Here is a 27,204-nt window from a genome sequence, read left to right as displayed (position 1 = left end):
CTCCACCCTGGGGATGGGGCCATCAGGGAGACCCTGTTGTCTGTGTTGTTCATTTCCTTGGCCCAGAGGGGAGATGTGCAGGTTCCCAGGGCCAAGCCAGTGGCACTCGGCTCCTGCCACTGTGGGCCAGGGTCACGTTGCCCTTTGATCTGACAGTCGTGGGGTACACAGGGCTGCCCAGGGCACTGTGCTGCCTCTGCAAGCTCACACCAGAACTGCACTCCAGGAGCAATCTGTATCCTGCAGCAAATTCAGGGGCGCTTTCATAGAAGGTGAGGGTGGAATGTGGAGGATGAATAGAATTATGATAATTGGAGAACTGAGGAAGGGTATGTGTGGGATACTAAGAAATATTTGGTCTTCCTCCTGGGTTCCTAACACGGGGCTCCAAGCTCCAACAACCCTTGAAATTTCATGAGTGGTGAATGTCTTGGTATTCATAACCCCTTTCCAGCCCATTTGAGTTAATGCTAATGAAGTTGTTACAGTAGGGCCCCTAGATTGCCTCAGGGTCGCTCCTGCACCAGAAAGACCAGGTGATTTCGAAGGTGGAAACTTTCAATCCCAAGCAGTGACTCCTGGGAGTCCGGCTGACTGAGGTGGAGCACTTTACAAACTTGAGATTCAGGGCTGGGCGCGCGGTGGCTCACGCCTGTAATTCCAGCACTTTGGGAGGCCGAGGTGGGCAGATCACCTGAGGTCAGGAGTTTGAGACCAGCCTGGCCAACATGGTGAAACCCCATCTGTATTAAAATACAAAAATTAGCCGGGCATGGTGGTGGGTGCCTGTAATCCCAGCTACTCGGGAGGCTGAGGCAGAAGAATTACTTGAACTTGGGAGGCGGAAGTTGCAGTGAGCCAAGACTATACCACTGCACTCCCAGCCTGGGAGACAGAGCAAGACTCCGTCTCAAAAAAACAAACAAAAAACCCAAAACTTGAGATTCCAGTGGCTGCCAGTTGCTCCCATCCCTTACCCTGTTCATCTCGAGTGTGGCTGTTCCTGCCCGCACTGCATCCCTGAGGACACCACACCAGGAAGCGTCAGGGCAGGGCGATCCTCAGTTCTGAGTCACTCTGGCAAATTATTGAACCTGAGGGGGTGGAGTCATGGGAACCCCTGAATGTGTAGTTGGCCAGGAAGTGTGGGTAGCCCTGACGTTGGTGTCAGACATCTGGAAAAGTGGTGTCAGAAAACACCACACAGTATGCAAGGCTGAGGGGAAACGCCAGTGTAAAAATAACACGTGAGTAACAAGTTTAGGTGGTTTCGGGCCAGCAAAGCCCAAGAGGGCTCTGGTTTAGGGTCTGTGGAGGAAGGTGGCCCTGTCCGTGGAGCATCGGGGCCGGGTGGGGATGGCTATAGTGCTGTGGAGAGGAGTTAAGCCTGCCTTGAGGGTGATTTGAGGGTGAAGATAGGCCTTGACCTGAGCTGGGTTTGGAGGGAGAATTATTGGTGGCCTGATGGGGTCTCAGACTGAGGGTCAAGTGTGTCCCTTCCTTCCTGGCTGGATGAGCATCTAAGTCACTGCCTCTCGGAGGCTCACGTCCATAACAGTAAAGCAGGGATGGTTTTGTCTCTCCTGGAGGGCTTCCTGCAAGAGTGTTGGTGAAATGAATTTCTGTTTGTGAAGCTGTGCATTTTCGTCAGCAGTTATCAATCAACAAACACCTGTAGCCAGTCCTGCACTGGGCCCACGATCACCCAGGGATGAAGTGGTGACTGAAAGGAGGAACAGGCCAGAGGCTTCACCAGCCAAGAGGTGACGGGGCTGAGACTCAGCCTAGCTCTATCTTCCTCCCGCTGCCACTATCCCCTCTGGTGTTCTGGTGGCCCCTGCTGCCAATTCCTGCTCCTCACGAGGGCCCCTGCTCCCTGGTCTTTTCTCCAGACTTCCTCATGGTTGGCACTTGGGAGCACCAGGCTGTGGGCTCACCTCCAGCTGCCTGCATTTGAGCAGATTCCATGCCAGCCCCAGGCACTAGAGGAAGACATCAGTGAGTGCCGGCATAGGCCACGGGGCCACCTCAGTGGCAGCTGCTCTTTATCTGAGCAATGGGCTTCCACTCACCTTCCCCTGCCCCTGTCCTGCACCTGGGGAGAGAATGATCATTGTGTCACGCAAGTACATTTGGGACCTCCTGCTGCTTCCTCTAGATGGTTTGAGTCCAAAGCCCTGGGGTGTAGTTTTCATTCTGCTCTGGAGAGCTGGTGCTGGGCTCTCAAGGTCTGGGCCCCTGGCATGGGGGGAGCCTTGGGAGGTGGAGGCCCCTCCACCTGGCCCTGCAGTAGAGGGTGCCCTGGGCCTGCTCGTCTTAGATCTTTCACTCACAGGTGCGAGGAGCATGGAGCTGAGGCAGGAACCGGAGTTGGCCCCGCATACCTCGCTGCCCCTCCGCACCACTGCAGCATGGACAGGGCGGGTCAAGCAAAGCCACAGCCAGCACAGCCCTCTCTGACCGTCTCACCCTCACCTGTGATACACTGTGGGTAGAGACCCACTTCATTTTCCTCTTAAGAGAAAAAGGATGGTGCGAGGGCACTGGAAAGGCCTGGGCGTGAGTCCTGGGGTGGTCAGGACTGTGGCAAACCGGAGGGTATATACCACATGAAGAGACTTGACATCTCTGCGACTCCATTCCCCCCATGTGGAAGTGAGGACCTGGCATTACCAAGCTTTGACATTTTCAAGAGAAGCCGGGCATCGAGATTTTAATGTAGTAAAAGATGTTGCCAATTTAAAAAGATTGGCAACCAATGTAAATTTCTAAAACATTAGGTGGACTGATTACAGCCGACGGCACCACAAGAGAACAATCTCTGCTTTTGTCTGGTGCCCAGGCTCCTGAGAGACACTAGGCCAGGCCCTGGCAAGAGAGGGAAGAGTGGGTATGAGACAGCATCTGCCCAAGTGGGTCCCATCCACGCGCCTGCAGCCTGGCTCTCCTCTGCTTTTTCTGTTTCCTCCCAGTTGGTGGTTCTGCCTGGGCCTTTCTGCCTCCAGGGCCGGGAAGGCTGCCTGAGTGCGCCCCTCATCCTCTGCGATGGTCGACTGCCCTGAGCCAATGCCGGTAGTGCCGGCAGGACCCAGGCCACTCACACATTCTGGGACAGCTCTGCGCACAGTGACTGGGGCCAGCTCTTGAGTCTTGGCATCCAACAGCAGGTGGCAGTGCCTTTCCAGAGGCCAGAACAGGCCCTTCCCCACAAAACCACAGGCCTTCAGCAGAAGAGGCACCCTCCACCTGCTATGATGATGGTCACATCACAGCGTGGACAATAAATACCAGATCTCAAAAGGGGAAGGAGGGTGGGTCACAGAATGGAGGAAAAACTTACAGAATGAGCATCCCAGGACCATGTCTTAGTCACCTCTGGCCAGCACTGAGTGGGTGCTAATCAATACTGCTGAATCGATACTTTGCCGTCTTGCTTGAGATGTGAAAATTAGGATGGACCTCACCCCTCAACTGCAGCAGCTTGGTTCCTTCTTGAACTATCGACCTGCCAACCCTGGATGCCTGCTGAGAGGTCAAAAGGGAGCAGGAGTGGCAAGACTTCCCCTCCCGCCCCTAAGCCCATCCTTCTCTGCAGACTTCACATACTGCACACTCCGCCTGTTCTGGCTGACGGGGACCCAAGCGCATCCTGGTCCAAGGCTGGGCGTGGGGTCCACGTCTGGTAGAAAGGTCCCAGTGCTCAGTCACAGCCTCATTCTACCATCGATGGACTGACAAGTCAACTTTCTGAGGCAGTTCCCAGAGACCTCGGGATCCTACCTGTGTGTAGGGTCCCAGCCCAGGACATTCACTTCCTCTCAAGGACATCACACTCATCCTTTCACGGAAAACCATTTTAATTATAATAGTTTACACACGCTGCAGAGAGGGAGACGCAGAACTCGACCTGAGGGGCTGTGCTTTCAAACTGCCCAGTCTCCTTCCCGGCTCTGAACAGGTTAGCAAGAGTTCTAAGCGCCCCGGGCCTCCAACCACAAAGGCAGAGAACAGTTAGCCCCGGAAAGCTGACAGGGGAAGGCAGGGAGGCTGAGAGTGCTTGGTATTCGAAAGATGAGTGTTATGGTGGGCGGAGTGTGGAGTCACACAGAGGCTCCACCCAGCAAGGCCTCTGGCCAGGGGCTGTGTTTAAGGCTGGGGTCAGGCAGAGGTGGGAGCTGCAGGGGAGAGAAGTCTGGCTGGCAAGCCCCAAGGGAAGGACAAACGCACTGGGGCAGATGTGACCATGGACAACAGCAGTGCAGGCAGGGCCCCTACAACGCTACAGCAAGCAAGGCCGTCCACGAAGCTCAGGGACTTGGTCTCCGCACAAAAGCATCTCCCAGCCAGAAGTTGGAGCCAAAGCCCCAAGCCCAGCCCTGCCCCGTAACAGAATGTGGATGTGGGGCTGGGTCAGCATGGGGTCCCACCACTTGCTCAGTGGCAGTTCTGACAGCTTGGGTGGCAAGGAATCCCATTCACCCTGCAGCGGCAGCCCCCGCTGGTGTCTCCTGGGCCCTAGAAGATGACAGGAAGAGAAGAGAATGTCAGGGCAGTGCAGAGACTGCCCCCACAGCCGAGTACTCTCCCACCTGGGCCTTTGCCTCTGCAGGCCCTCCTGTAAGAATGGCCTTGTCGGCCTCAGCTGCCTGATGGAGAGTCACTGAGGCCTTTTCTGGGCTCCCACAGCACTCAGTCTACCCAAGCCTAGATCCAGGAACAGGCCAGGGAGAGGATCTGACCACTCTGCATATTCTAGACATGTCAGCATACTAGCAGCATGCAAGAAGGCAGTTTCCTCCGCCTCTACCTGTCTGAAAGTCTACCTGAACGTTACAACAGGCTCCCAATTCCAGAGCACACCCCTAATAATGACAGCTACCATTTGCAAGAGTGCTCACCAAATGACAGACTCTCTAAGCACTTCTCTTGCAATTTTTCCACTTGATTCTGACAACAAGCCTGAGATAAGCCCAGCTATCATCTCCATTTCACAGAGGAAATAGGGCTGAGAGAGGTGAGCGGCAGCCTAATCACACAGTCAGTATGTGCCAGAGCCAGGGGCCAATCCACCTCTAACTCCAGATGGAACCTTTACTTGCTGTCCTCTAGGGCAAGGGTGGGCAAACACCTTTTCTACAAAGGGCCGGTCATTTTGGGCTGGGCAGCCATAGGGCCTCTGCCTCTGCAGTGTGAAAGCAACCACAGACAACATGTAAATGAACGAGCACGGCTGTGCTCCAAAGCACTTTACCTATGGACACTGAAATGTGGATTTCATGTAATTTTCACGTCACAAGATAGTCATCTTTTGGTATTTTTTCAACCATTTAAAGATGTAAAGGACATTCCTGTGGCCGGGCATGGTGGCTCACGCCTGTAATCCCAGCACTTTGGGAGGCTGAGGCAGGCGGATCACCTGCGGTCAGGAATTTGAGACCAGCCTGACCAACATGGAGAAACCCTGTCTCTACTAAAAATACAAAATCAGCCAGGCATGGTGGCGCCTGTAATCCCATCTACTTGGGAGGCTGCGGCAGGAGAATTGCTTGAACCTGAGAGGCAGAGGTTGCGGTGAGCCGAGACTGCGCTATTGCACTCCAGCCTGGGCGACAAGAGCGAAACTCCGTTTCAAAAGAAACAACACTCTGACCTCGGGAGCTGTGCGAAGTCAGGTGCTGGGTTGGATATGGCCCATGGGCTGTAGTTTTCCAAGCCCTCCTCTAAGGCAAACCCACAAGGGCACCCTCTCCACACCACCACCAGCGAAGACTCACCCTGGGGCCCCAGCGTGGGCCCTTGGTGACCCAGCAGATCTCGGTGTGGCAGACGGTGCAGCGGATCCAGTCGCAGCCGTCCTTCTTCTGTACCACGATCTGGCACTGGGGGCAGCGCATGGCCTCGCCCTGCTGCAGCATCACCTGGAGCGGGACAGGCACTGGCCTTGGGGCGGGGCTGGGGCAGTCACCCAGCCTGGCTCCTCCCCATGGCAGGGAGAAGATAGAGACCCTCTGGTGCTGTGGAGTCTATCCTGTGCAGCTCCGCCAGGCCAGGCTCCGTCCAGCAAGCCCCTCTTCATTCCTTTTTTTTTTTTTTTTTTTTTTTTTTTTGAGACAGAGTCTCGCTTAGTCGCCCAGGCTGGAGTGCAGTGGCGCGATCTCGGCTCACTGCAAGCTCCGCCTCCCGGGTTCACGCCATTCTCCTGCCTCAGCCTCCCGAGTAGCTGGGACTACAGGCGCCCGCCGCCTCGCCTGGCTAATTTTTTGCATTTTTAGTAGAGACGGGGTTTCACAGTGTTAGCCAGGATGGTCTCGATCTCCTGACCTTGTGATCCGCCCGCCTCAGCCTCCCAAAGTGCTGGGATTACAGGCGTGAGCCACCGCGCCCGGCCGCCCCTCTTCATTCCTATGGTCTCCACCCAGACGCTCTTCCCAACATGACAACTTGGCCTAAGTCCCATCTCTGGATGGAAGTGACAGCCAGAAGGGAGACCAGAGCCTCCAGGGATGTGTGAGCACAGCCCTTGCTGAGAAGCCCCCAGTCCCCACCTGGATCCCAGAACTTAAAATCCCTAGGCCTCGGCCCTGTCCCAGCCTCACATTCAGCATCTCTGTCGTCTGCCGGGCAGCCACATCATTCTGAGCCCGCAGGGCCAGGTCCTCCTGATACTCCTTGCAGTTCATCTGCTCGTGGATGGCCTGCAGCAGGTGAGGGACTCAAGGTGAGAAGGTTCCTCAGGGGGTTAAGAAGCTGGGAGAGGTGAGGCGCAGGGCAGGAGTCCACAAAGGCACTTAATGCCTCTAGGTGTAGTCACTGGCAGGACCTCACTTTGTCAAGCATAAGCCATTTTACAGAAGAGGATACTGGCACCAGGGAGGTGAAGTCAAGGTCATCACATATGCTAACAGCAAAATATACCTCAGCCTCTTGAGTAGCACAAGCTACCAGCACATGCTGCCACACCCAGCTTATTTAAGTTCTGATGGGCACGGAAATCCCTTACACCCGTAAGGTGAAACCCCGCATCCCTGCCAAGGCCCTGCCCGGGGTTACAGGCCCAATGACCCCAGACTGAGCTTGCTCAGGCTGAGTGTGAGACCAGGCTCCAGACCTGTTTACCGGCTCCTCACCTTCCACTTTTGAGATGAAGGGGCAGGGACAGGCCTAGGGGAAGGATCATGCAGGGCTGTCTGGGTTTGGGGTCAGCACTCAGTTCAGGACAGGGGCGGAGACGTGGCATAGGGCCAGGGTCGGGCATTAGTCTGTGACAGGTTCAGTCAGAAGCCAGAGTCAGAGCTTAGTTCAGGGTCTGGGCTGAATATGGGACCACCTTAAGTGACAAGTGCAGGGTCAGGTTTGGTCAGAGGACGAGTCTATGGACTTGGATGGGGTCAGGGCTCAGTGTGGGACTGGGATTCAGTCTGTGACTGGGGTTGACTGGTCCCAGGTCAGGGCTCCATTGTGGACCAGGGCTGCCTAGGTTGGAGGCTCCATCTGGGGCCCGGTCTGGGACCCCATCTGTGGGGCCAGGGCTTGGTTCAGGCTTGAGCCACACTCTCCCACCGACATGCAGCTCTAAGTCATGACTAGCAGGCCAGGGTCACAGCTCCCTTCCCAGGAGAACACGCACTGCACCGTGGTAAGCTCCAGGCAAGATGACAGTGACTAGGTGGGGTGAGTCCCTGGCCCCACCTTGCAGAGCAGGCAGTTGACGTGGAAACACACAGGGCAGGTGAACTCGTTGACATCATCCTCAAAGAAGCACCATCCCTTGCAATCTGGGGTCTTGCAATGGTAGCTGAAGGCACTGCGGTTTTCAGCAATGGAGATGCCCAGGTCTAGAAATCGCTGGTAATCCTCAGGGGTCAGGAGCTGCCAACAGACCACGTCCTTGTTGCTCAGGATTCAGAACACCTGACATATGACCCTTGACCACCATATACCTTCCAGAAAGCCCCCAGCCCATAAACTCCAACCCAGGCCAGGCTTTTTCCTTCATGTGATCCTCATAGTGTTGAAAAACTCCATTCAAAAAGTGGATTTTAGGCCAGGCGTGGTGGCTTATACCTGTAATCCCAGCACTTTGGGAGGTCAATCAAGGCAGGAGGATTCCTTGAGGCCAAGAGTTTAAGATCAGCCTGAGAAATACAGTGAGACCTCATCTCTACAAAAAAATTAAAAAAAAAAAAAAAAAAAAAAAGCAGGTGTGGTGCTCACACCTGTAGTCCCAGCTACTTGGGAGGCTGGGTTGTGAGGATCGCTTGAGCCCAGAAGGTCAAGACTGCAGTGAGCCATGACTGATGCACTGCACTCCAACCTGGGTGACAGAATGAAATCCTAGCTGGAAAAAAAAAAAAAAAAAGGAAAAGAAAAGTAAAAAGAAAGTGGGGGGAATTTCTAAAAGTTTTGGTGGTGGATGGTGGTAATGGTTGCACAGCAGTGTGAATGTACTTAATGCCACTGAACGGTACACTTAAAAACTGGTTAAAATGGTAAATGTTATGTCTACTTTCTCACAATAAAGAAAGGAACATAAACAATAAGCAATGTTGGGAAAGACATGATTAAACTAGTATTCTATAAAGAAAATGTGGTACATATACACAATGGAGTACTACTCAGCCATAAAAAAAGAATGCAATTCTGTCATTTAGAGCAACATGGAGGAACTGGAGGTCATTATGTTAAATGAAATAAGCCAGGCACAGACAGACAAACATTACATGTTCTCACTTATTTGCAGGTGCTAAAAATCAAAACAACTGAACTATCAAAGATAGAGAGTAAAAGGATGGTTACCAGAAGCAGCGAAGGGTAGTGGGGCATGGGAAGGGAGTTGGGGATGGTAAATTGGTACAAAGAAATAGAATAAGAACTGGTATTTGATAGCACAACAGACAGACTATAGTCAATAATTTAATTGTACATTTTAGCCGGGCGCGGTGGCTCAAGCCTGTAATCCCAGCACTTTGGGAGGCTGAGATGGGCAGATCACAAGGTCAGGAGATCGAGACCATCCTGGCTAACACGGTGAAACCCCGTCTCTACTAAAAAATACAAAAAGCTAGCCGGGCGAGTTGGCGGGCGCCTGTAGTCCCAGCTACTCGGGAGGCTGAGGCAGGAGAATGGCGTGAACCCGGGAGGCGGAGCTTGCAGTGAGCTGAATCCGGCCACAGAACTCCAGCCTGGGTGACAGAGCGAGACTCTGTGTCAAAAAAAAAAAAAAAATATTGTACATTTTATAATAACTAAGAAAGCATAACTGGACTGTCCATAACACAAAGGATAAATGCTTGAGGGGATGGCTTCCCCATTCTCCATGATGTGATTATTACGCACTGCATGCCTGTATCAAAGTATTTCATGTACCCCAGAAATGTATACACCAACTATGTACCCTCAAAAATAAAAAATAAAAATTAAACAAACAAACAGCTGACCCACCAGCGAGGCCCAGGTGAAATCAGCGAGGCCCCGCCCAGATCAGAAGAACCATCCGGGTAAGTCCAACCCAAATTATAGTCATCCCTCGGTATCCAGAGAGAATTGGTTCCAAGATCCCTGCAGATACCCAAATCCAGGGATGCTCAAACTCTTTATATAAAACGGCATAGTATTTGCATACAACCTACCAACATCCTCCCATACACTTTAAATCACCTGTAAATTACTTATAATACCTAATATAACATAAATGTTATATAAACAGTTCATGCTGTATTGTTTCTTAAATTTGGTTTTTATTGTAATTTTTTTGTTTTCTTAAGAATATGTTCTATCCACCGTTGTTGAATTCTCCAGTGTGATACCCACAGATACAGACGGCCAACTCAACTTGCAGATTTATGAGCTAAATAAATGACTGTTGTTTTGAGCCTGCAGTGATTTGTTACACAGTAAGTGCTAACAACAACAAAGGCTTACCATGTGACAAGCACTACTCTAAATATATATATAGTTTTTGAGACGGAGTTTCGCTCTGGTTGCCCAGGCTGGAGTGCAATGGCGCAATCTCAGCTCACTGCAACCTCCACCTCCTGGGATCAAGCGATTCCCCTGCCTCAGCCTCTGGAGTAGCTGGGATTTCAGGCATGTGCCACCATACCCGGCTAATTTTGTATTTTTAGTAGAGATGGGGTTTCTCCATGTTAGTCAGGCTGGTCTCGAATTCCCGACCTCAGGTGATCTACCCATCTTGGCCTCCCAAAGCGCTGGGATTACAGGAATGAGCCACTGTGCCTGGCCGCACTACTCTAAATTCTATACACATATGCTCTGCCATAATCTTTGTAATCCTGGAAATAGAAGCTGTAACTCTGACTCTAACAGAGATGAGATAGAGGCATAGAGAGGTTAAATATCTGACTTATGGTTACACACCCAGGCCACCAGGCTCCAGAGTTCCCCGACTATTTTTTTTTCTTTTTTTGAGGCAAGGTCTCACTCTGTTGCCCAGGCTGGAGTGTAGTGGCACAATCACAGCTCACCGTAACCTTGACCTCCCAGGCTCAAGCAATCCTCCCACCTCAGCCCACTCACTCCTGACCCCCGCCCGAGTAGCTAGGACTACAGGCGCACACCCTCGCGACTGGCTATTTTTTGAATATTTTTTGGAGAGACAGGGTTTTGCCATGTTGCCCAGGCTGGTCTGGAGCTCATGGGTTCAAGCAATCTGCCCACCTTGGCCTCCCAAAGTGCTGGGATTACAGGTGTGAGCTGCCACGCCGAGCCAAGTCCCTGACTCTTAACAACTCTGCTGTCTTTCCTTCATAGATGTGGTTTCTTGACTAGCTACTCCCCTCAATTCTTTCTCTGCTTGGGGTCTCAGCACCCCACATAGACAAATCTCTTGAAAAATGTCTGGGGGGCCAAGGATGGATGATCGCTTAAGCCCAGGAGTTTGAGACCAGCTTGGACCACATAGGGAGACCCCCATCTCCAAAAAAAAAAAAAAGAAAAGAAAAGAAAAAGAAAGAAAAGATGCCTGCTGCCTGAGCCAGTCCCTACCTGCCTGCTCCGGGCCCAGTTCCTTAGGACTGGGGTATGTCTCCCACCCCGAGGCCTTACCGCCTTGATCTCCCTCTCCAGCAGCTTGCCCGAGCACGAGTAGGTGTTGTCAATGAAGGGGCAGGAGACCTCCGCCTCCTGGCTGTTGCGGATGGTGCCCTGCAGGCACTCCCTAGGGGAGGGGAGGGGAGGGGAGGGGAGAAGAGTTAGGATCATAGGAACCCCATCCACTGGGGACTCCACCCCTCACATGGCAAGGCCTGACCCCAGGGGCCTCACTCAGTCACCCCAGGTGGGCTTCTCCTCAATATCCCCTTCCTTCCCATCCCTCTCACCAACCCATCACCAAGGCCTCCAATCCTGTCTCCATATGGCCGCTCCAATTCTCTGGTCCAGGCCCCACATCCCCCGCCTGGGCGACTTCAGGAGCCTCCTCACTGGGCTCCCTGCATCCATCTGGCCCCTAAAGTCTATCTCAGAACAGCAGCCATGTCTCCCCAGTGACCCCCATCCCACCCAGAACAAATCCCAACTCCTCATCGCTGCTCACAGACCCAACACCTCTCTATCCTGCTCTTTGATTACCCCCTTCATCCCTCTGCTCCAGCCACCAAGAGACCTCCTCAGCCTCCTCCAACACGCCAGGCCCACACCTACAGCAGGGCTTCCAGTCCCAGCTCTGGAGCTACCTCCTTGGAAGCTTCCAGACCACCCTTTCCAGGAAGGACTCCTGTTGTCTCTTAACGTACTGTATGTAGCATTTGACATAATTCACAAGGACATCAACCAGTGATTATCCAATTCACATCAGCCTCTCTGCTGGAATGTAAGCTCCAGGAGGCAGGCATGGAGCCTGTCACCCAGGGACTGCTCCACAAGGGTCTGCTGTGGTGAGTGGGTCTGTGTTCCCCACATTCAGGGGTGAAAGGGCCATGACAGGAGACTCAGAAACTGGCAGATGCCCACAGCGAGGCTCAGAGCAGCGTGGCTGCAGGAGCCTGGGCGGTGAAAGGTAGAGGGGAAGGGAGGCTCTGGAGTCTCCACCCATGCCTGCGTTCATGTCTAGGCTGCTTCTCTTACGAGCCATGTGGCCTTGGGTAAGCTGCTTGGCCTCTCTGCACCTCAGGTTCCTCATCTGCAAAATGGGGAGACGGAGCCTACCTCGTAGGTTTTCGCGGGCGTCCAGTGAGGTATCAGAGCACAGGGCCCCACCCACGTCCAGCCCTGCGTAACTGGCGGCTTTAATAAAGCTGCATTGCCGGGGGTGGGATTGGGGGCCGCACCTGCAGAAGGTGTGCAGACACTCACGCAGCACCACGGCCTCGCCGGGCGCCAGCACCGAGTAGCACACGGGGCACTCGGCGGGCTCGGTGTTCAGCACCAGGCTCCTCTGGTCCAGCTGGACGTGCTGCAGGTAGTTCCCCTCCTGCTGCTGCTGCTTCCGCTGGGCACACGGGGCGGGGCCACGGGGTGGGTCAGGGCCTCGGGGGCGGGTCAGACCACGAAGGGGGAAGGACCGGAGGGCGTGGTCAGGGCTGGGTCAGACCAGCAAGAGGCAAAGCTGGGAGCCAGTCGGGATCGGGGATCGGGGATCCGGGATGGGGGTGGGCAGGGGTGGTCAGGAGCAGGAAGGTTGGGAGGGGCGGGGCTGGGAGAGAGGCCAGGCGGACCATGGGGAAGCCAAGGGAGGGGAGGCCGGCCAGGTAGCCAGGGAAGGCATCAGGAGAGGGAGCAGTGGCAGCAGGGAAAGGAAGGGGGCCAGGGTCTGAGTGGTGAGTCAGGTAGCAGGGCAGGGCCTGGGCCAGGGCTGGTGGAGCCAGCTCAAGGTCAGGGGTGAGGAAGTGACAAAGCCGGGGAGCAGAGCAAGGCTGAGATGAGAACAGGAGTGGGCTGGCCAGGGGTAGCACCGGGTCCAAGGGGAATGCAGGTGGGCCAGGGGTGAGATCAGAATGGGGAGCACTTGGGGGTCACTGTCTGTGTCATTAGTGTGTGTGTCATGATGGGGGCGGGGGAGGGCTAAGGCGCAAGACCAGGGTTGGGGGTCATCCCCCTAGGGAGCAGTGAGGGGGCAGGCCAGGCTCTCAGGAAGTCAAGGGTGGGCCAAGCCCGAGAGGGATGAGGTCAGGAGTAGGAGAGTCCAGGGGGAGGTCACGGGGAGGTGGAGTAGGATTAGGTCACAGGCAGGTGAGGGTGAGATCCGAGCTGAGGTGTGGTCATGGCTAGGATGCTAGGGTCATAGCCAGCCATACTTGTGTGGTGTGTCAAAGCTAGGGATGGAGCCACAGCTCACGTGGGAGTGAGGCATGTGAATCTGGATGTGCGTCACAGCCAGGGAGTGGGTCTCAGCCACAGGGTGACCTTTGAGAGAGGGCAGGTCACAGCCAGGTGCAGGGTCACTGCCAGCAGCGTGGTTGGGAGGGGCAAGGCAGTAATGGGGAGGAGCGGCAATGCACAGGTGTCTCCCTTCCTGGCCTACACCTCCCCCGTGCGGTCTGCAGGTGTCTGTCCAGGGACTTCCGCACCCACCTGCTGGTACTGACGCAGCGCCTCCTCCTCGCCCGCCAGGCGAGCTCGCTCCTCCTCGTCGGGCTGGTATGAGGCGGGGACCTGGTAGGCCTCGGGGCGTGCCCGGCAGCACATCTCACAGCCAGGCCGCGTGGGCTTGTTGATGAAGGTGCACCCGGGGCACTGCCAGCCCACCTGGGAGCAGAGCGGGCTGTGAGTCGGACTGGACAGGGTGGGGCAAGGGAGGGGCACAGAAGAGGATACTGAGGCCAGGGAAGTGTGGTCAGGGACAGCTTACCGGTGGGGGCTCGGGCACTGCATCTGGCTGCCCCCGTCTGGGTTCCTGGGGGACCCTGGGCTTTGGGGGACCTGGTTCCAGAGGGCCCCGTGGCTGCAGCGTGAGGTCCTTGAAGCCCAGATCTGTGGAGAAGGGTTAAGGGGTGGTGGTTCCACGTGGCCCGCTTGGTCCACACCCATGGGGGTGGGTCTCCCTGAGCCAGCCAGGCAGACCCTCCCCCTATCCTCTCCCTCCTCCCTGGGGGCATCTCCAGCTTCCATCTGGCCAAATGGGCATCCTGGCTCCTCCAGGGTCAGGGTCCCTACTCCACCCGCAAATGCTTCTATGTCCTCTGAGCTTCAAAATCTACCATAACACCTGCCTTTCTGTGCCTCCTGAAGGATTCACCAAGTGGGACACAAGAGCACCGCTGAGGCGGTCCTGCCAAAACAGTGGCTCACTCCATTCCCCAGGAAACATCAGCCCCTACCCCCGCCACAAAAAAGAAACTGGCCTAGACTCTTTGAAAGGGATTGAGACATGACAGTTGAATGCCAAGTCTTTGCTATAAATGATAATAGTGGGACAGCTGGTAAAATCTGAGTAAGATCTGTAGATGAGATACCAGTACTGTATCAGTGTTAGTTTCCTGAGTTGGATTGTTATGCCTAGTAATGTAAGAAAATGACCTTTCTTTTCAAGGGAATGCACACGGAATTATTTAGGGGAAAGAGACACCATGGCTGCAACTTACTCTCAAAACGGTTCAGAAAATAAAATAATTTTATATAGAAAGAGAATGATAAAAGAAAGCAAATATGGTAAAACCCACATGAAAGGCACACGGGAATTCTTTATATACTACTTTGTAAAATTTGGCAACTTTTCTGTAGGTCTGAAACATTTCACAAGTTAAAAATTAAGAATAGGCCGGGCGCGGTGGCTCACGCCTGTAATCCCAGCACTTTGGGAGGCCGAGACGGGCGGATCACGAGGTCAGGAGATCGAGACCATCCTGGCTAACACGGTGAAACCCCGTCTCTACTAAAAAATACAAAAAACTAGCCGGGCGAGGCGGCGGGCGCCTGTAGTCCCAGCTACTCGGGAGGCTGAGGCAGGAGAATGGCGTGAACCCGGGAGGCGGAGCTTGCAGTGAGCCGAGATCCGGCCACTGCACTCCAGCCTGGGTGACAGAGCAAGACTCCATCTCAAAAAAAAAAAAAAAAAAAAAAATTAAGAATAAACACTAGTTATCATCACCGTCATACCCAGTTTATGATTTTAGCAAACTGGGCAGCAGATGGGACTAACCTTGCCCAAGGTCACACAGCTGGGAATGCCAGAGCCTGGATGGAATCCACCCGTCCCCATGCCAGCTGTTGTCATGATGGGTCCCTGAAATGCTCCCTCCCATGTGTCTTAGGTCCTCTCTTCCCCACTTGGATAGGGTCCTCTGGGTGAGCCCCTGACTAAAAACCCAGGGGCTCTGCCCCTGCTTGCCCTACACTCTCAAGTGAGTCCAGGGCCCCTGCTGGGTCCCACGGTGCTCGGGGCAGAGCCTCACCTTCCAGCATCCGCAGCTGCCGCTCCCGCTGCAGCTCCTGAGGGTTGAGGGAGGTGTTGCGGGCTGATAGCAGATAGAGGTAGGCACTGTCCCCATTCTGCCGCACCCCATGGGAGTGCAGGGTCTCCTGGTCTCGTGCCAGCCGCTGCCCAATCACCCACTGCTGCAAGACTGGTGGGAAGCCATAGTCCAGAAAAACCTGGTGGGGGCAGCGAGAGAGAGAGTGGGAAGGCAGGGCCAGAGGTGAGAGAGGAAGCAGGAGCGAAAGGGAGAGCCTCCACCCCAGTGTCGCCCTCAGCCTCCTCACTCACCATGTCTTTGAGGGATGCCACTGTCATATCAGGGCGCACTGTGAGCCAGATGGTGACAGTGTGCATCTGAGCATCCTCCACGCTCACCCACAGCCTGCAGAGAACAGCAGGGGCTCAGCATGGGCTCTGGCCAGGGGTCCAGCCTCAGCCACCGGCTACAGACATGTACGTATTTGCACACAGGCGCATGGCCATGCACATACACACACACAACCCCCAGTCTGGGGTAGGCCCCCACCCATGCTTCCTCCTTTATTAGAACCAAAGTTAGGCCCCTCCAATGGCTCCATGCTACTCTTAGAATCAACTCATGGCAGCACACGAGGGCCTCCATGATCTGGTGCCTCCCTGACCTCTCCAACCTCTTCTATCTTCTCTCTCCTGCTCCTTAGTCAAACCACCAAAAGTTGTTGTTTACTATATGCTAAGACTATTCAATGCACTGAATGTGTATTAACTCATTTAATCCTCTTAATGAACCCATCAGGCAGGTACTGCTGTATCCCTGTTTTACAGATAAAAATGTGAGGCACAGATAGGTTACAGTGACTCTGCCAAACTAAGCAACTAATAACTGTTAGAGGCAGGATTCATTTGTATGTATTGATTTACTTTTAAGGCACAGGCTCTCTTTCTGTGGCCCAGGCTGGAGTACAGTAGTGCTACCTTGGCTCACTGCAGCGTCAACCTCCTGGGCTCAAGGGATCTTCCCATCTCAGCCTCCTAAGTAGCTGGGACCACAGGCTCATGACCCCATGGCTAATTTTTTAAGTTTTTGTAGAGACAGGGTGTCACTGTGTTGCCAAAGCTGGTCTCGAACTCTTAGCCTCAAGTGATCCTCCTGCCTTGGCCTCCTGAAGTGGGATTACAGGAGTAAGCCACTGTGTTCAGCCAGAGGCAGGATTTAAATCCACATGGTATTATTCCAGAGAAAGTGGTTTTAACTTTCTCGAGGATCCTCCAACATTTTTGAAAAATCAAAAGCATGAGAAGATGAAAAAGCAGAACTGACCCCAAAGCAAACAGAGATCATTTAGGGTATAGAACAATAAGCAACAGTGAAGTCTAAGTAGTACCTTCAGAGAGATTTGGGAAAACATTGCATTCAGAAAGCAAGAAAAGGCATGAAGTAACCAAAAAATGAGCAAGAGTCCTGCACGTTAAAAGTGACTGCTGAATCCCAGCACTTTGGGAGGCTGAGGTGGGTGGATCACAAGGTCAGGAGATCAAGACCATCCTGGTTAACACAGTGAAACCCTGTTTCTACTAAAAATACAAAAAAAAAAAAAAAAAAAATTAGCTGGGCGCTGTGGTGGGCGCCTGTAGTCCCAGCTACTCGGGAGACTGAGGCAGGAGAATGGCATGAACCCGGGAGGCGGAGGTTGCAGTGAGCCAAGATTGCACCACTGCACTCTAGCCTGGGCGACAGAGTGAAACTCTGTCTTAAAAAAAAAAAAGGAAAAAAAAAAAAGTGACTGCTGACTACCTGAACCTTTATCTCTAACTACCAGTTACAGGAAAAATGGGAGATAGTAAATGACACTATGACAGTCTGGGTATTTGTCCCTGCCCAAATCTTATCTTGAACTGTAATCCTCAGTATTGAAGGTGAGGCCTGGTGGGAGATGTTTGGGTCATAGGCACAGCTCCCTCACAGCCTGGAGCCGCTCTCACCGTAGTGACTTCTCGCCACAGTGAGTCCTCGTGAGATCTGGCTGTTATAAAGTGTGGCACCTCCCCCGCAACTATCTCTCTTTCTCCCTCTCTCACCATGTGAAGTGCCTGCTCCCGCTTCAGTAAAAGCTCACTGAGGCCTCCCCAAAAGCCAAGCAAATGTCAGGACCATGCTTCCTATGCAACCTGCAGAACTGAGTCAATTAAACCTCTTTTCCTTTTTTTTTTTTTTCTGAGACAGAGTTTTGCTCTGTCGCCCAGGCTGGAGTGCAGTGGCGCGATCTTGGCTCACTGCAAACTCCACTTCCCAGGTTCACGCCATTCTCCTGCCTCAGCCTCCCCAGTGGCTAGGGCTACAGGTGCCCACCGCCACGCCCAGCTAATTTTTTGTATTTTTCGTAGAGACGGGTTTCACCGTGTTAGCCATGATGGTCTCCATCTCCTGACCTCGTGATCCGCCCACCTTGGCCTCCCAAACTGCTGGGATTACAGGCGTGAGCCACCGCGCCCCGCCAAACCTCTTTTCTTTGTAAATTACCCAGTCTCAGATATTTCTTTGTAACAATGCTAGAGTGGCTAATACATACCATGAAGAGGTAATGGATAGATCCAGAATATGGGGAAAATTCTAGAGGTCAAAAGACCAGGTTTCTTAAAAAAAACTAGTGGCATAAAAATAGAGAAGAATAAAAGAGACTTAAGACATATTAAGAAATGCTATGTGTAGATCTTGTTTGGCTCTTGATTTGAAGAAAACAAACTGTAAAAAGCACTAATGAAATAGGAAAATTTGAATATAAACAGTGCATTAGGGGATTTTAAGGAATTCTTATTCCTTTTCTAAGGTGTGATAATAGTATTGAGGGTTTTTTGTTTGTTTTTTGTTTTTTTTGAGACAGGGTTTCGCTTCTGTCACCCAGGCTGGAGTGTAGTGGCATGATCTTGGCTCACTGCAGCTTCAATCTCCTGGACTGCAGTGACCCTCCCACCTCAGCCTCCCGGGTAGCTGGGACTAGAGGGGTGCACCACCATGTCCAGCTAATATTTTGTAGAGATAAGGTTTCACTATGTTGCCCAGGCTGGTTCTGAACTCCTGGATTCAAGCAATCCACCTGCCTCAGCCTCCCAAAGTGCTAGGATTACAAGCATGATCCACCGTGCCTGGCCAAGTCCTAATTTTTTGAAGACACATACTAAAGATTTAAGGATAAAATAATATCTGAAATTTGTTTAAAAGTAGTCCAGAAAATGTTCTTAAAATTCTTCAGGTAAACAATTTGAATACCCAGTCGACTGTCAATGAATTGAGAGAGCAAAATAGAGATTTTTTTTTTTTTGAGGAGTCTTGCTCTGTCGCCCAGGTTGGAGTGCAGTGGCGCGATCTCCACTCACTGCAAGCTCTGCCTCCCGGGTTCACGCCATTCTCCTGCCTCAGCCTCCCCAGTAGCTGGGACTACAGGTGCCCGCCACCGCGCCCAGCTAATTTTTTGTATTTTTAGAGACGGGGTTTCACCATGTTAGCCAGGATGGTCTCGATCTCCTGACCTCGTGATCCACCCGCCTCGGCCTCCCAAAGTGCTGAGATTACAGGCATGAGCTACGGCGCCTGGCCTAGAAATTTTTAAACATGCAAAAACTAAAAATTTACCACATTTTCCACATGAAAAGTTCTTGAAAAACAAAAATAGATGAGTCTCATACAGGAGAATAGAAGAAAAGTAAAACATGAAAAGGACTGGATCTTAACCCCAAAATGTTCTTCCAGCAATAAGGGTTTTGAAACATAAAAGTGCATATGGTTTCGACTGTGCTAGTTATTCTATAGTGAATAATATTTCCATAATCAAAATACTATAAATCCTTTCTAGTAGTATTGCACTTTTAGAATCAACCTAGAGGCAAAGCATAAAAGCCTTAATTATGTTAGAAAACAAAATTTTTAAAAGCTATAATCTTAACACTATCAACAAAAAAATACAGCTGGAGCTCATTCAATGTCACATCAAGATCGCTGGTGAACAGCAGAGCATCACAAAAACAGCTGCAGTCAAAGCTTAAACACTTAATTTTAACTTACATGCTATAAATGCATATTCACTGGCCAGTCTCTAGGTGTAGAGCCAACGGCTTTTCTCTCTTTCTTTCTTTGAGACAGGGTTTCACCTTGTCACTCAGGCATGATCATGGCTCACTGCAACCTCAACCACCTGAGATCTAATAATCCTCTGGCCTCAGCCTCTCAAGTAGCTGGGACTACAGGTGTGTGCCACCCAACCTGGCTAATTTTTTCATTTTTTGTAGAGACAAGTTCTCACTATGTTGCCCAGCCTGGTCTTAAACTCCTGAGCTCAAGTCATTCTCCTGCCTGAGCCTCCCAAAGTGCTGAGCCGCCATGTCCAGCATGAGTTTATACCTGCTGACTGGAGTTTCCCATGGATTTTTCTTTTTTTTTTGTATGAATCACATCCATAATCATGATCTATATATTTCTAGTAGCGGCTTCTTCAAAGTGAGCAAGAACTTAGACACACTCCTGAAGCATCAGAGCACAGAGCCCTTCTGGATTTTTACTGTATTTCCTTACTACTGTCTCACCCAAAAGTGTTAATCTGTGTGTGTGTGTGTGTGTGTGTGTGTGTGTGTGTATGTGTCTGTGTGATTTGTCTCTTGTCTTTTTAAAGCAATCAGCTTATTTTCACAGAAACAACTCTTTCAGTGCTCATGTTTTATTAATTAATGTAACAGCTAAGTAAACTATGTTATTACCAATAACACATACAACAGGTATCATTTGCTAGGAAGCATAGGGTCCATCGATGAGAACCCAACAGCAGGTCTGGAGAGGTGCTGGTTGCCCACAGCCTCTCAAAACTCAGGTTCTGATCCAGCAAGTCTGAGGTGGGACCTGAGATTCCCCCCATGTTGTGGTCCAGGGGCCACACTATAATAGCAAGATGGTGGCTGACATTGTACATTTTACAGAGGAAACGCCAGTGCCAGTTAGTTAATTCAGGGGATCAACTGGAAGTCAACTGGGAAAATGTCCACAATGATACTTCAACAAAAAAAGTCATGAAAAGCAAAGGTGGAAGATGAGTATGTTAACTTCCTCATTTTTCATAGCAAGGAGTACACAGGTACTGTCTCAATCAACCATTTCAAGAAGTAGATATACCAATATTTTGTTTAAAATCAAGTGGCCAATGATCTACAGATTCAATGAAATCCCTACCAAAATCCCATTTGTTTTTTTTTTTCTTTTTTGCACAACCAGACAAGCTGATCCTAAAATTTATATGGAAATTCGAGACTTGCAATAACCAAAACAATATTGAAAAAGAACGAAAGCTGGAGAACTTCCATTTCCTGATTTCAAATACTATGAAGTTACAGTAATCAGAACAGTGTGGTACTGGCATAAGGGCAGATGTATATTATAGTTCAATGGTATAGAAATGAGAGTTCAGAAATAAGCACTCATATTTATGGTCAATTAATTTTCAAAAAGGTTAAGATGATTAAACAGGGGAAAATAGTCTTTTTAACAAATAGTGCCGGCACAACTCAATATCCACATGCAAAAGAATGAAGTTGGACCCTTACTTCACACCATATATAAAAATTAAATCAAAATGGATCAAAGACCTAAATGTAAGAGCTAAAACCATAAAATATTTAGGAGAAAATATAGAGGTAAATCTTCATTACCTTGGATGAGGCAATGATTTCTTAGATATGACACCAAAAGCACAAACAACAAAATAAAACATAGACTACCTGGACATCATCTAAATTTAAAACTTTTGTGCTTCAAAGGACACCATCAACAAAGTGAGAAGACAACCCACAGAATGAGAGAGAATTTTTGCAAATCATGCAGCTGATAAGGCACTTCTATCTCAGATGAATAAAGTATTCCTACAACTCAATAATAAAAACAAACCCAGCTGGATGTGGTGGCTCATGCCTGTAATCCCAGCACTTTGAGAGGCCAAGGTGGGTGGATCACCTGAGGCTTCAGGAGTTCAAGACCAGCCTGGCCAACACAGTGAGACTCCATCTCTACTAAAAATACAAAAATTAGCTGATGTGGTGGTGGGCACCTGTAGTCCAGCTACTCAGGAGGCTGGGGCAGGAGAATCATTTGAACCTGGGAGGCGGAGGTTGCAGTGAGCTGAGATCGCACCATTGCACTCCTGCCTGGGCAATACAGTGAGACTCCATCTCAAAAAAAAAAAAAAAAAAAGATAAACCCAATTTTAAAATGGGCAAAAGACCTAAATAGGCAAACCTCCAAAGAAAATATGCAAATGGAAAATAAGCACATGAAGATGCTCAACATCATTTGTCATCAAATGGTTAGGAAATTGCAAATCAAAACCACAATGAGATAGATACCTCTTCAAATTTACTAGGATGACTATAATAAAATAGATAAATAACAAGTGTTAGAGAGGATGTGGAGAAACTAGAACCCTCATATATGCTGGTGGGAATGTAAAACGGTGTAGCCACTTTGGAAAACTGTCTGGCATTTCTTTAAAAGGTTAAACATAGAGTTACAGTATAACCCAGCAATTCCACTCCTACTATATACCCAAGAGAAATGAAAACATGTCCACACAAAAAGTTGGACACAAATGTTCATGGCAGCATTGTTTATAATAGCCAAAAAACAGAAACACCCAAATGTCCATCAACTGATTTAATCAGTAATGATAATGAGGTATGTCCATACAATAGATCATTATTTGGCAATAAAAAGGAATAAGGTTCTGGCTGGGCATGGTGGCTCACACCTGTAATCCTAGCACTTTGAGAGGCTGAGGTGGGAAGACTGCTTGGGCCAGAAGTTCAAGACCACCCTAGGCAACACAGCAAGACCTTATCTCTACAAATTCTTAAAAAATTAGCTGGGTGTGATGGTACACGCCAGTAGTCCCAGCTACCTGGGAGGCCAAGACAGGAGGACTGCTTGAACCCAGGAAGTTGAGGCTGTAGTGAGAGATGATGGCACCACTGCACTTCAACTTGGACAACAGAGTGAGACCTCATGTCAAAAAAAGGGGAATGAAGTTGTTATACATGCTACAACATGGATGAATCTAGAAAACATGATCCTAAGTGAAAGAAGCCAGACACAAAAGGCCACATGTTGTATGATTCAACTTATATGAAATTTCCAGAGAAGGGAGATCCCTAGAGATAAAAAGTAGATTAGTGGTTGCCTAAGGTTGGGGAGTTAGGGAAAAGGTAGAGAGATGGAGACTGACTGCTAATGCGTACCAGGTTTCTTTACAGGATGATGAAAATGTTCTAAAATTGATTGTGGTAATGGTTGCACAAACTTGAATATACTAAAAGCCATTGAACTGTATACTTTAAATGGTTGAACTGTATGGATAAATAAATAAATAAAACTGTTTTAAGAAAAATCAAATGGGACCTACCATGAAAACTGAAAATCAGAAACCATAAAACTATTGCCTTACTATCCAGTAATGAAAAAGCAGTCAAAAAAGAACCATAGACACTAATGTTTATTGAGTGCATAATACACGCCAGGCACTGTGCAAAGTGTTTCAGCATTGAGTTTAAGTCTCCTGGAGCAGAGACTGACAGTATCCATTCTCTTCCCTTCCCTTACCAAGCAAACCCCTGAATTCTAGTTGAATATCCTGACTATACAGTCTTCCCTCAAGTTGAACTGTAGCTGTACAAATCAGTTCTGGTCCATAGAAATTAATGGAAGAAGTGTGTACAACTTTTGAGCTATGCTCTTTAGAGGAATGTGGAGGGGTGCCTTTCTTCCCTTCCTCCTGTGATGTGATGGCTGGATGGAGCTGGAATGGCCATTTTGCACCATGAGGAATCTGGGAATGAAGGGCAGAACAGTGAGAGAAGCAACATGAGCCTCTGAGGACTGTGGGGAGCAGAACCCCCCTATCTGGACTCCCTGCCATAAATTTGTTTACATCACTGTTCTGTTTTCTTCTGTTGTGTAAGGACTAACATACAGTACACCTCCTAACAACCCTATGAGATAGCTACTGTTACGGTCATCCGAATACAGTACACCTCCTAACAACCCTATGTTATGGTCTGATTTTTAACATGAGGACACACTGAGAGGTGAAGTGACCTGCCCTATATTTCACAGTTGATTAATGACATAACTAGGGTTAGAAGCCAGGCCTGCTGAAGCCAGAACCTGCCATTAGGAAGAACTGTTTTACAGGCAAGAATGTCCTGTCCTGTTGTCCCTAGGGTTCAGGCCAGCCATGCACTCCTCACCTGATGTCCTGCGTTGGGGAGACCTCAGGCTTCAGTTGCACACTCAGGGGCACCCGTTGCTCTGCCAGCCAGATAGCACACTTCATTGCCACCTGTTCATCCCCGCCCGCCACTGCTCGGGTGAGGCTCAGGGCCATTTCCTCTGCTGAAAGCCAGTACAGCAGGAGCCAGTTAGCACAGGGTTTTATTTTCAGGTGGTGGGCGTAATGGGGTGGGAAAGGAGATGATCCTTTGTGTGTGCTTTCTCTGTCTTCCTGGTGAACTCCTACATATCCTTCAGCACCCAGGCTAAAAGTCCCTTTCTCTGGGAGGGGTTCTTTGATATTCCCTACTCCTCCTCACTCTAGGCTCATTTGGTTCTGTTTGTCCTTCATATTCCCAGGGTCCCTCATACTTCTATTCATTTATCCAATAAGCAGTTATTGAGCTCCTACTGTGTGCCACCCACTGTCCCAGGAACTGGAATCCCACAGAGATTTATAAACAGGGTCCCTCTCCTTATGGATCTCCCTGCCCAGTGGGGAGACAATGAACAAGTTTAACAAGAAAAAAAAAAAAGTCAGATTGTGATCCTTGCTGGCAGGAAAATAAACAGGTTAAGGAGACCAGGGGAGGCTTCTGGGAGGGAGTAACACTGAAGGTGAGACCTGAAGGAGGAGAAGCTGCACGTGTCAAGCCCCAGTGGGGAAGAGTGGTCCAGGTGGAAGGAAGAGTAAGGGCCTTGGCCAAGAAATGGTTGGATGAGAACCGAAAGAAGCCAGTGGGGCTCCAGTAGAGTGAGCATGGCGGGGTGACTGAGGAGAGATGTCCTGTGGGCCACCCAGGGGCTCTGGGTTTTGTTTGTAGAACACAGAGGGGCATGGGAAGGTTTCCAGCAAGGCAGTGACTGACTTCTGTTCTACAACCCTAGGTGCAGGGGGCAAGAGAAAAGGCAAGGACCCCTGCTACTCAGGTCAACTGAGGTCTGTATCCCACCAGCCCAGGAGGTCTCCAAGTTCAATGCCCTGTGTCCTCTGCGAGTCCCCAAGCCCCATCTCAGCACAGAGACGGCCCAAGGAGTTCTCAGGGCCCCAAGATGGCTCTGGAAGCCAGTAGGTACTAAAGGAGGAAACTGATGGGGAGGGGGGCAGAGGGAGGGCAGGCTAAAGCCCCCTCTCCAAGGTCCTTCCAGGCAGGCAAGGCCAGGTCCTGCGGGGCCCACTTCCCACCGGAAGGTCCCCAGCCACCTCCAGCCTCTGCCCACCTTTCTTGGTCTTCTCGTCCATCTGGCGTGGCTGCGCCCATCCCCCTGCGGGGGACCGTGCCTCCTGGGAAATGCTACCTCCGGGTCGCCTGGGAGAGGCGGGAGACCAGGAGCAACTCAGCCAGGCCGTGTGGCCTCCGGCGCGGCCCAAGTTCTGTCTGTGCCTCGCTGTCCCCGCGGCAATCGGGAAGCATCACACTGCCTGGTGACCAGGCCGGGATCCCGAGTGGGGCGGTGAGAGGGCAGCGGGCGCCGAGACAAGTCCGCACTGGGCGCAAGAGGAAACGGGACCAGCCGAGGTGGGGAGAAGCGGGGAAAGGACGCCCGGACACCGCCCAGCCGGGGCGTTCCAAGTCCCGGAGGACCCCCACTTGCGGGAGCACTCCTGGCGTCCTGGGTTTCAACGCAAAGCCCTCTCTCCTCCCAGGAGGCCCCAGTTCTTCGCAAGCGGAGCGGCTTCGGCGGAAGAGAAAGTGAAAGTGGCGGCCCCGGAAGTGGGGCGGGACTGGGAGGGGGGCCGGAAAAATTGTCGCCTCATCCGGGACCTCCAATGCCCGGCCACCCGGCGGCGGCGGACGCCGAGGGCGGGGTTCCAGCGCTCCCGGCGCTCCTGTTTGGGGCGACCCCACCCTGTCCTCCGGGGCTGACCGCGGACCCCCGGACCCCCGCCGGGCTCACCCTGCGGCCTGCACCGCGGAGCAGCGGGAGGGGGCAGGGCCGAGAGGCGGGGTGGGCGGGGCGCGGGGCCCGGGGCCGGGGGCCGGGGGCCGGGGGCCGGGGGCAGTAGCAGGAACCTGAGCAGGAGCTGGAGCCGGGCCTGGAAGGCGGCTAGATCCACAGCGTCGAGCTGCCGGGGACGGGTTAGGAGCGCCCCCTGCGAGGCCGGCGCCTGCTCACCCAAGCCTCAGGCATACCACGGGGCAGGCCCGGTCCTTGGCTCCGTTTGCAAATGAATAAACGAAGGCTCTGTTTGTTGATGACCTGTGCAAGGCCACTCAGCCGAGGTTTGAATCCAGGCCTGGCAGGCTCAGGAACCCGCCCTTACCCAGGTCCGACGCTGCCTCTCAGCGGTCACCGTCTGTCTTTTCGTTGAGCTATTGGTGAAGTTTGCATTCGCCTGCTTTAATTTTTCTCCCGCTCCTCGTCCCATCGATCAGCAGGTCCTGTGGGCTCCACTTGCAGACTCTCATCCCTCACCTCCTCCGGCCCCATCCCGCTCCAGCTCCATCAGTGCTCCATCATCTCAGGGGTCCTGAATCAGCCTCCTCCTGGGCCTTCTTGCTTCTCTTTTTGCCCTCTTCTGTCCATTTCCACCCAGCTGCCTGAGAGTCCTGTTAAAATGTAAATCAAACTCAGGCCACTCCCCGACTCAAGTACTCCCATCTCGCTTAAAGTAACAGCCGAGATCTTCCCCAGTGCTTGCAAACTGCCTCCAGATCTCTGTCTTCGTAGCTGACTACCCTGCCCTTGCCTCACTCCACTCAAGTCCCATTGACCTGCTGGGTCCTGGAGTAAGTCAGACACACTCCTGCCTTAGGGCCTTTGCACCTGCCGTAACCCAAACGTCTGCATGGCTCGCTCCTTCCCTTTATTTTGGTCTTTACCCAAAAATCTTCCCTAACTACTCCATCTGAAATTTCACAGACACGCATGTATCCAGCATTTCACATCCGCCTTCCTGGCTTCATTTTTTTTTCTTCTCAGCATCTATTACTGTCTAACGGAGCATATTTTACTTATTTATGTTTTTCTGGGTCTGTTTTCCTCTCCTCGAGGGCAGGGACTTTTTGGTTTGTTTTGCTCACTGCTGTGTTCCTGGTGTCTAGCACAGTTCCAAACACGTAACGGAGGCTCCATATGTTGAATGAAGGAATGAACCTGATCTTCATCTGGGATAATTTTTCTTTTTTCTTTTTTCTTTTTTTTTTTTTTTGAGACAAGAGTCTCGCTCTGTCGCCCAGGCCAGAGTGCAGTGGCGCGATCTCGGCTCACTGCAAGCTGCCCCTCCCGAGTTCATGCCATTCTCCTGCCTCAGCCTCCCGAGTAGCTGGGACTACGGGCGCCCGCCACCAGGCCTGGATGATTTTTTGTATTTTTAGTAGAGATGGGATTTCATCGTGTTAGCCAGGATGGTCTCGATCTCCTGACCTCATGATCCGCCTGGCTCGGCCTCCCAAAGTGCTAGGATTACAGGCATGAGCCACCGAGCCCGGCCCATGTGTGATAATTTTTCTTTTGCCTGAAACGCATCTCTTAAGACAATGTTTTTCAACCTTGGCTGTACATTTGAATGGCCTGGGGCAAGCTTTTTTTTTTTTTTTTTTTGAGATGG

The 27,204-nt window shown here is 51.3% G+C and overlaps 1 protein-coding gene across 5 annotated transcripts; it reads right to left on the bottom strand.

The window, feature by feature from the left end:
• Positions 1–3,839: 3,839 nt before the first annotated feature.
• LOC105496133 (RANBP2-type and C3HC4-type zinc finger containing 1) lies at positions 3,840–25,665 on the bottom strand. 5 transcript variants are annotated; one of them, XM_011766257.2, is made up of 12 exons: positions 24,873–25,580; positions 23,630–23,774; positions 15,662–15,755; positions 15,351–15,549; positions 13,808–13,929; positions 13,531–13,704; positions 12,288–12,448; positions 11,065–11,176; positions 7,690–7,869; positions 6,597–6,695; positions 5,775–5,918; positions 3,840–4,515 (listed from the first exon to the last, which is right to left on the bottom strand). In XM_011766257.2, exons 1-12 carry the CDS (start codon positions 24,892–24,894, stop codon positions 4,435–4,437), a joined length of 1,533 nt encoding a protein of 510 aa, XP_011764559.2. In that variant the 5' UTR covers positions 24,895–25,580; the 3' UTR covers positions 3,840–4,434. The 5 variants fall into 5 exon arrangements, with proteins under 5 accessions (XP_011764559.2, XP_070935654.1, XP_070935655.1 ...); XM_071079553.1 differs by lacking the exon at positions 23,630–23,774 and having other exon boundaries at positions 24,873–25,585; XM_071079554.1 differs by lacking the exons at positions 23,630–23,774; positions 24,873–25,580 and having other exon boundaries at positions 12,288–12,539.
• Between the last annotated feature and the right edge of the window lie 1,539 nt (positions 25,666–27,204).

The sequence above is a fragment of the Macaca nemestrina genome, chromosome 15, assembly GCF_043159975.1.
Source record: "Macaca nemestrina isolate mMacNem1 chromosome 15, mMacNem.hap1, whole genome shotgun sequence".
Taxonomy (NCBI): Eukaryota; Metazoa; Chordata; class Mammalia; order Primates; family Cercopithecidae; genus Macaca; species Macaca nemestrina.
This window is presented reverse-complemented; position numbering and strand designations above follow the sequence as displayed.

Bases quoted from the DNA above. Each gene is read 5' to 3' on its own strand.
- LOC105496133 (XM_011766257.2), bottom strand. From the start codon at position 24,894: ATGGACGAGAAGACCAAGAAAG. The intron at 13,930-15,350 runs GTGAGGCTCTGC...CCTTCTCCACAG, and splicing joins GCAGCTGCGGATGCTGGAAG to ATCTGGGCTTCAAGGACCTC. The intron at 7,870-11,064 runs GTAAGGCCTCGG...GTCTGTTGGCAG, and splicing joins TGGAGAGGGAGATCAAGGCG to CTCCTGACCCCTGAGGATTA.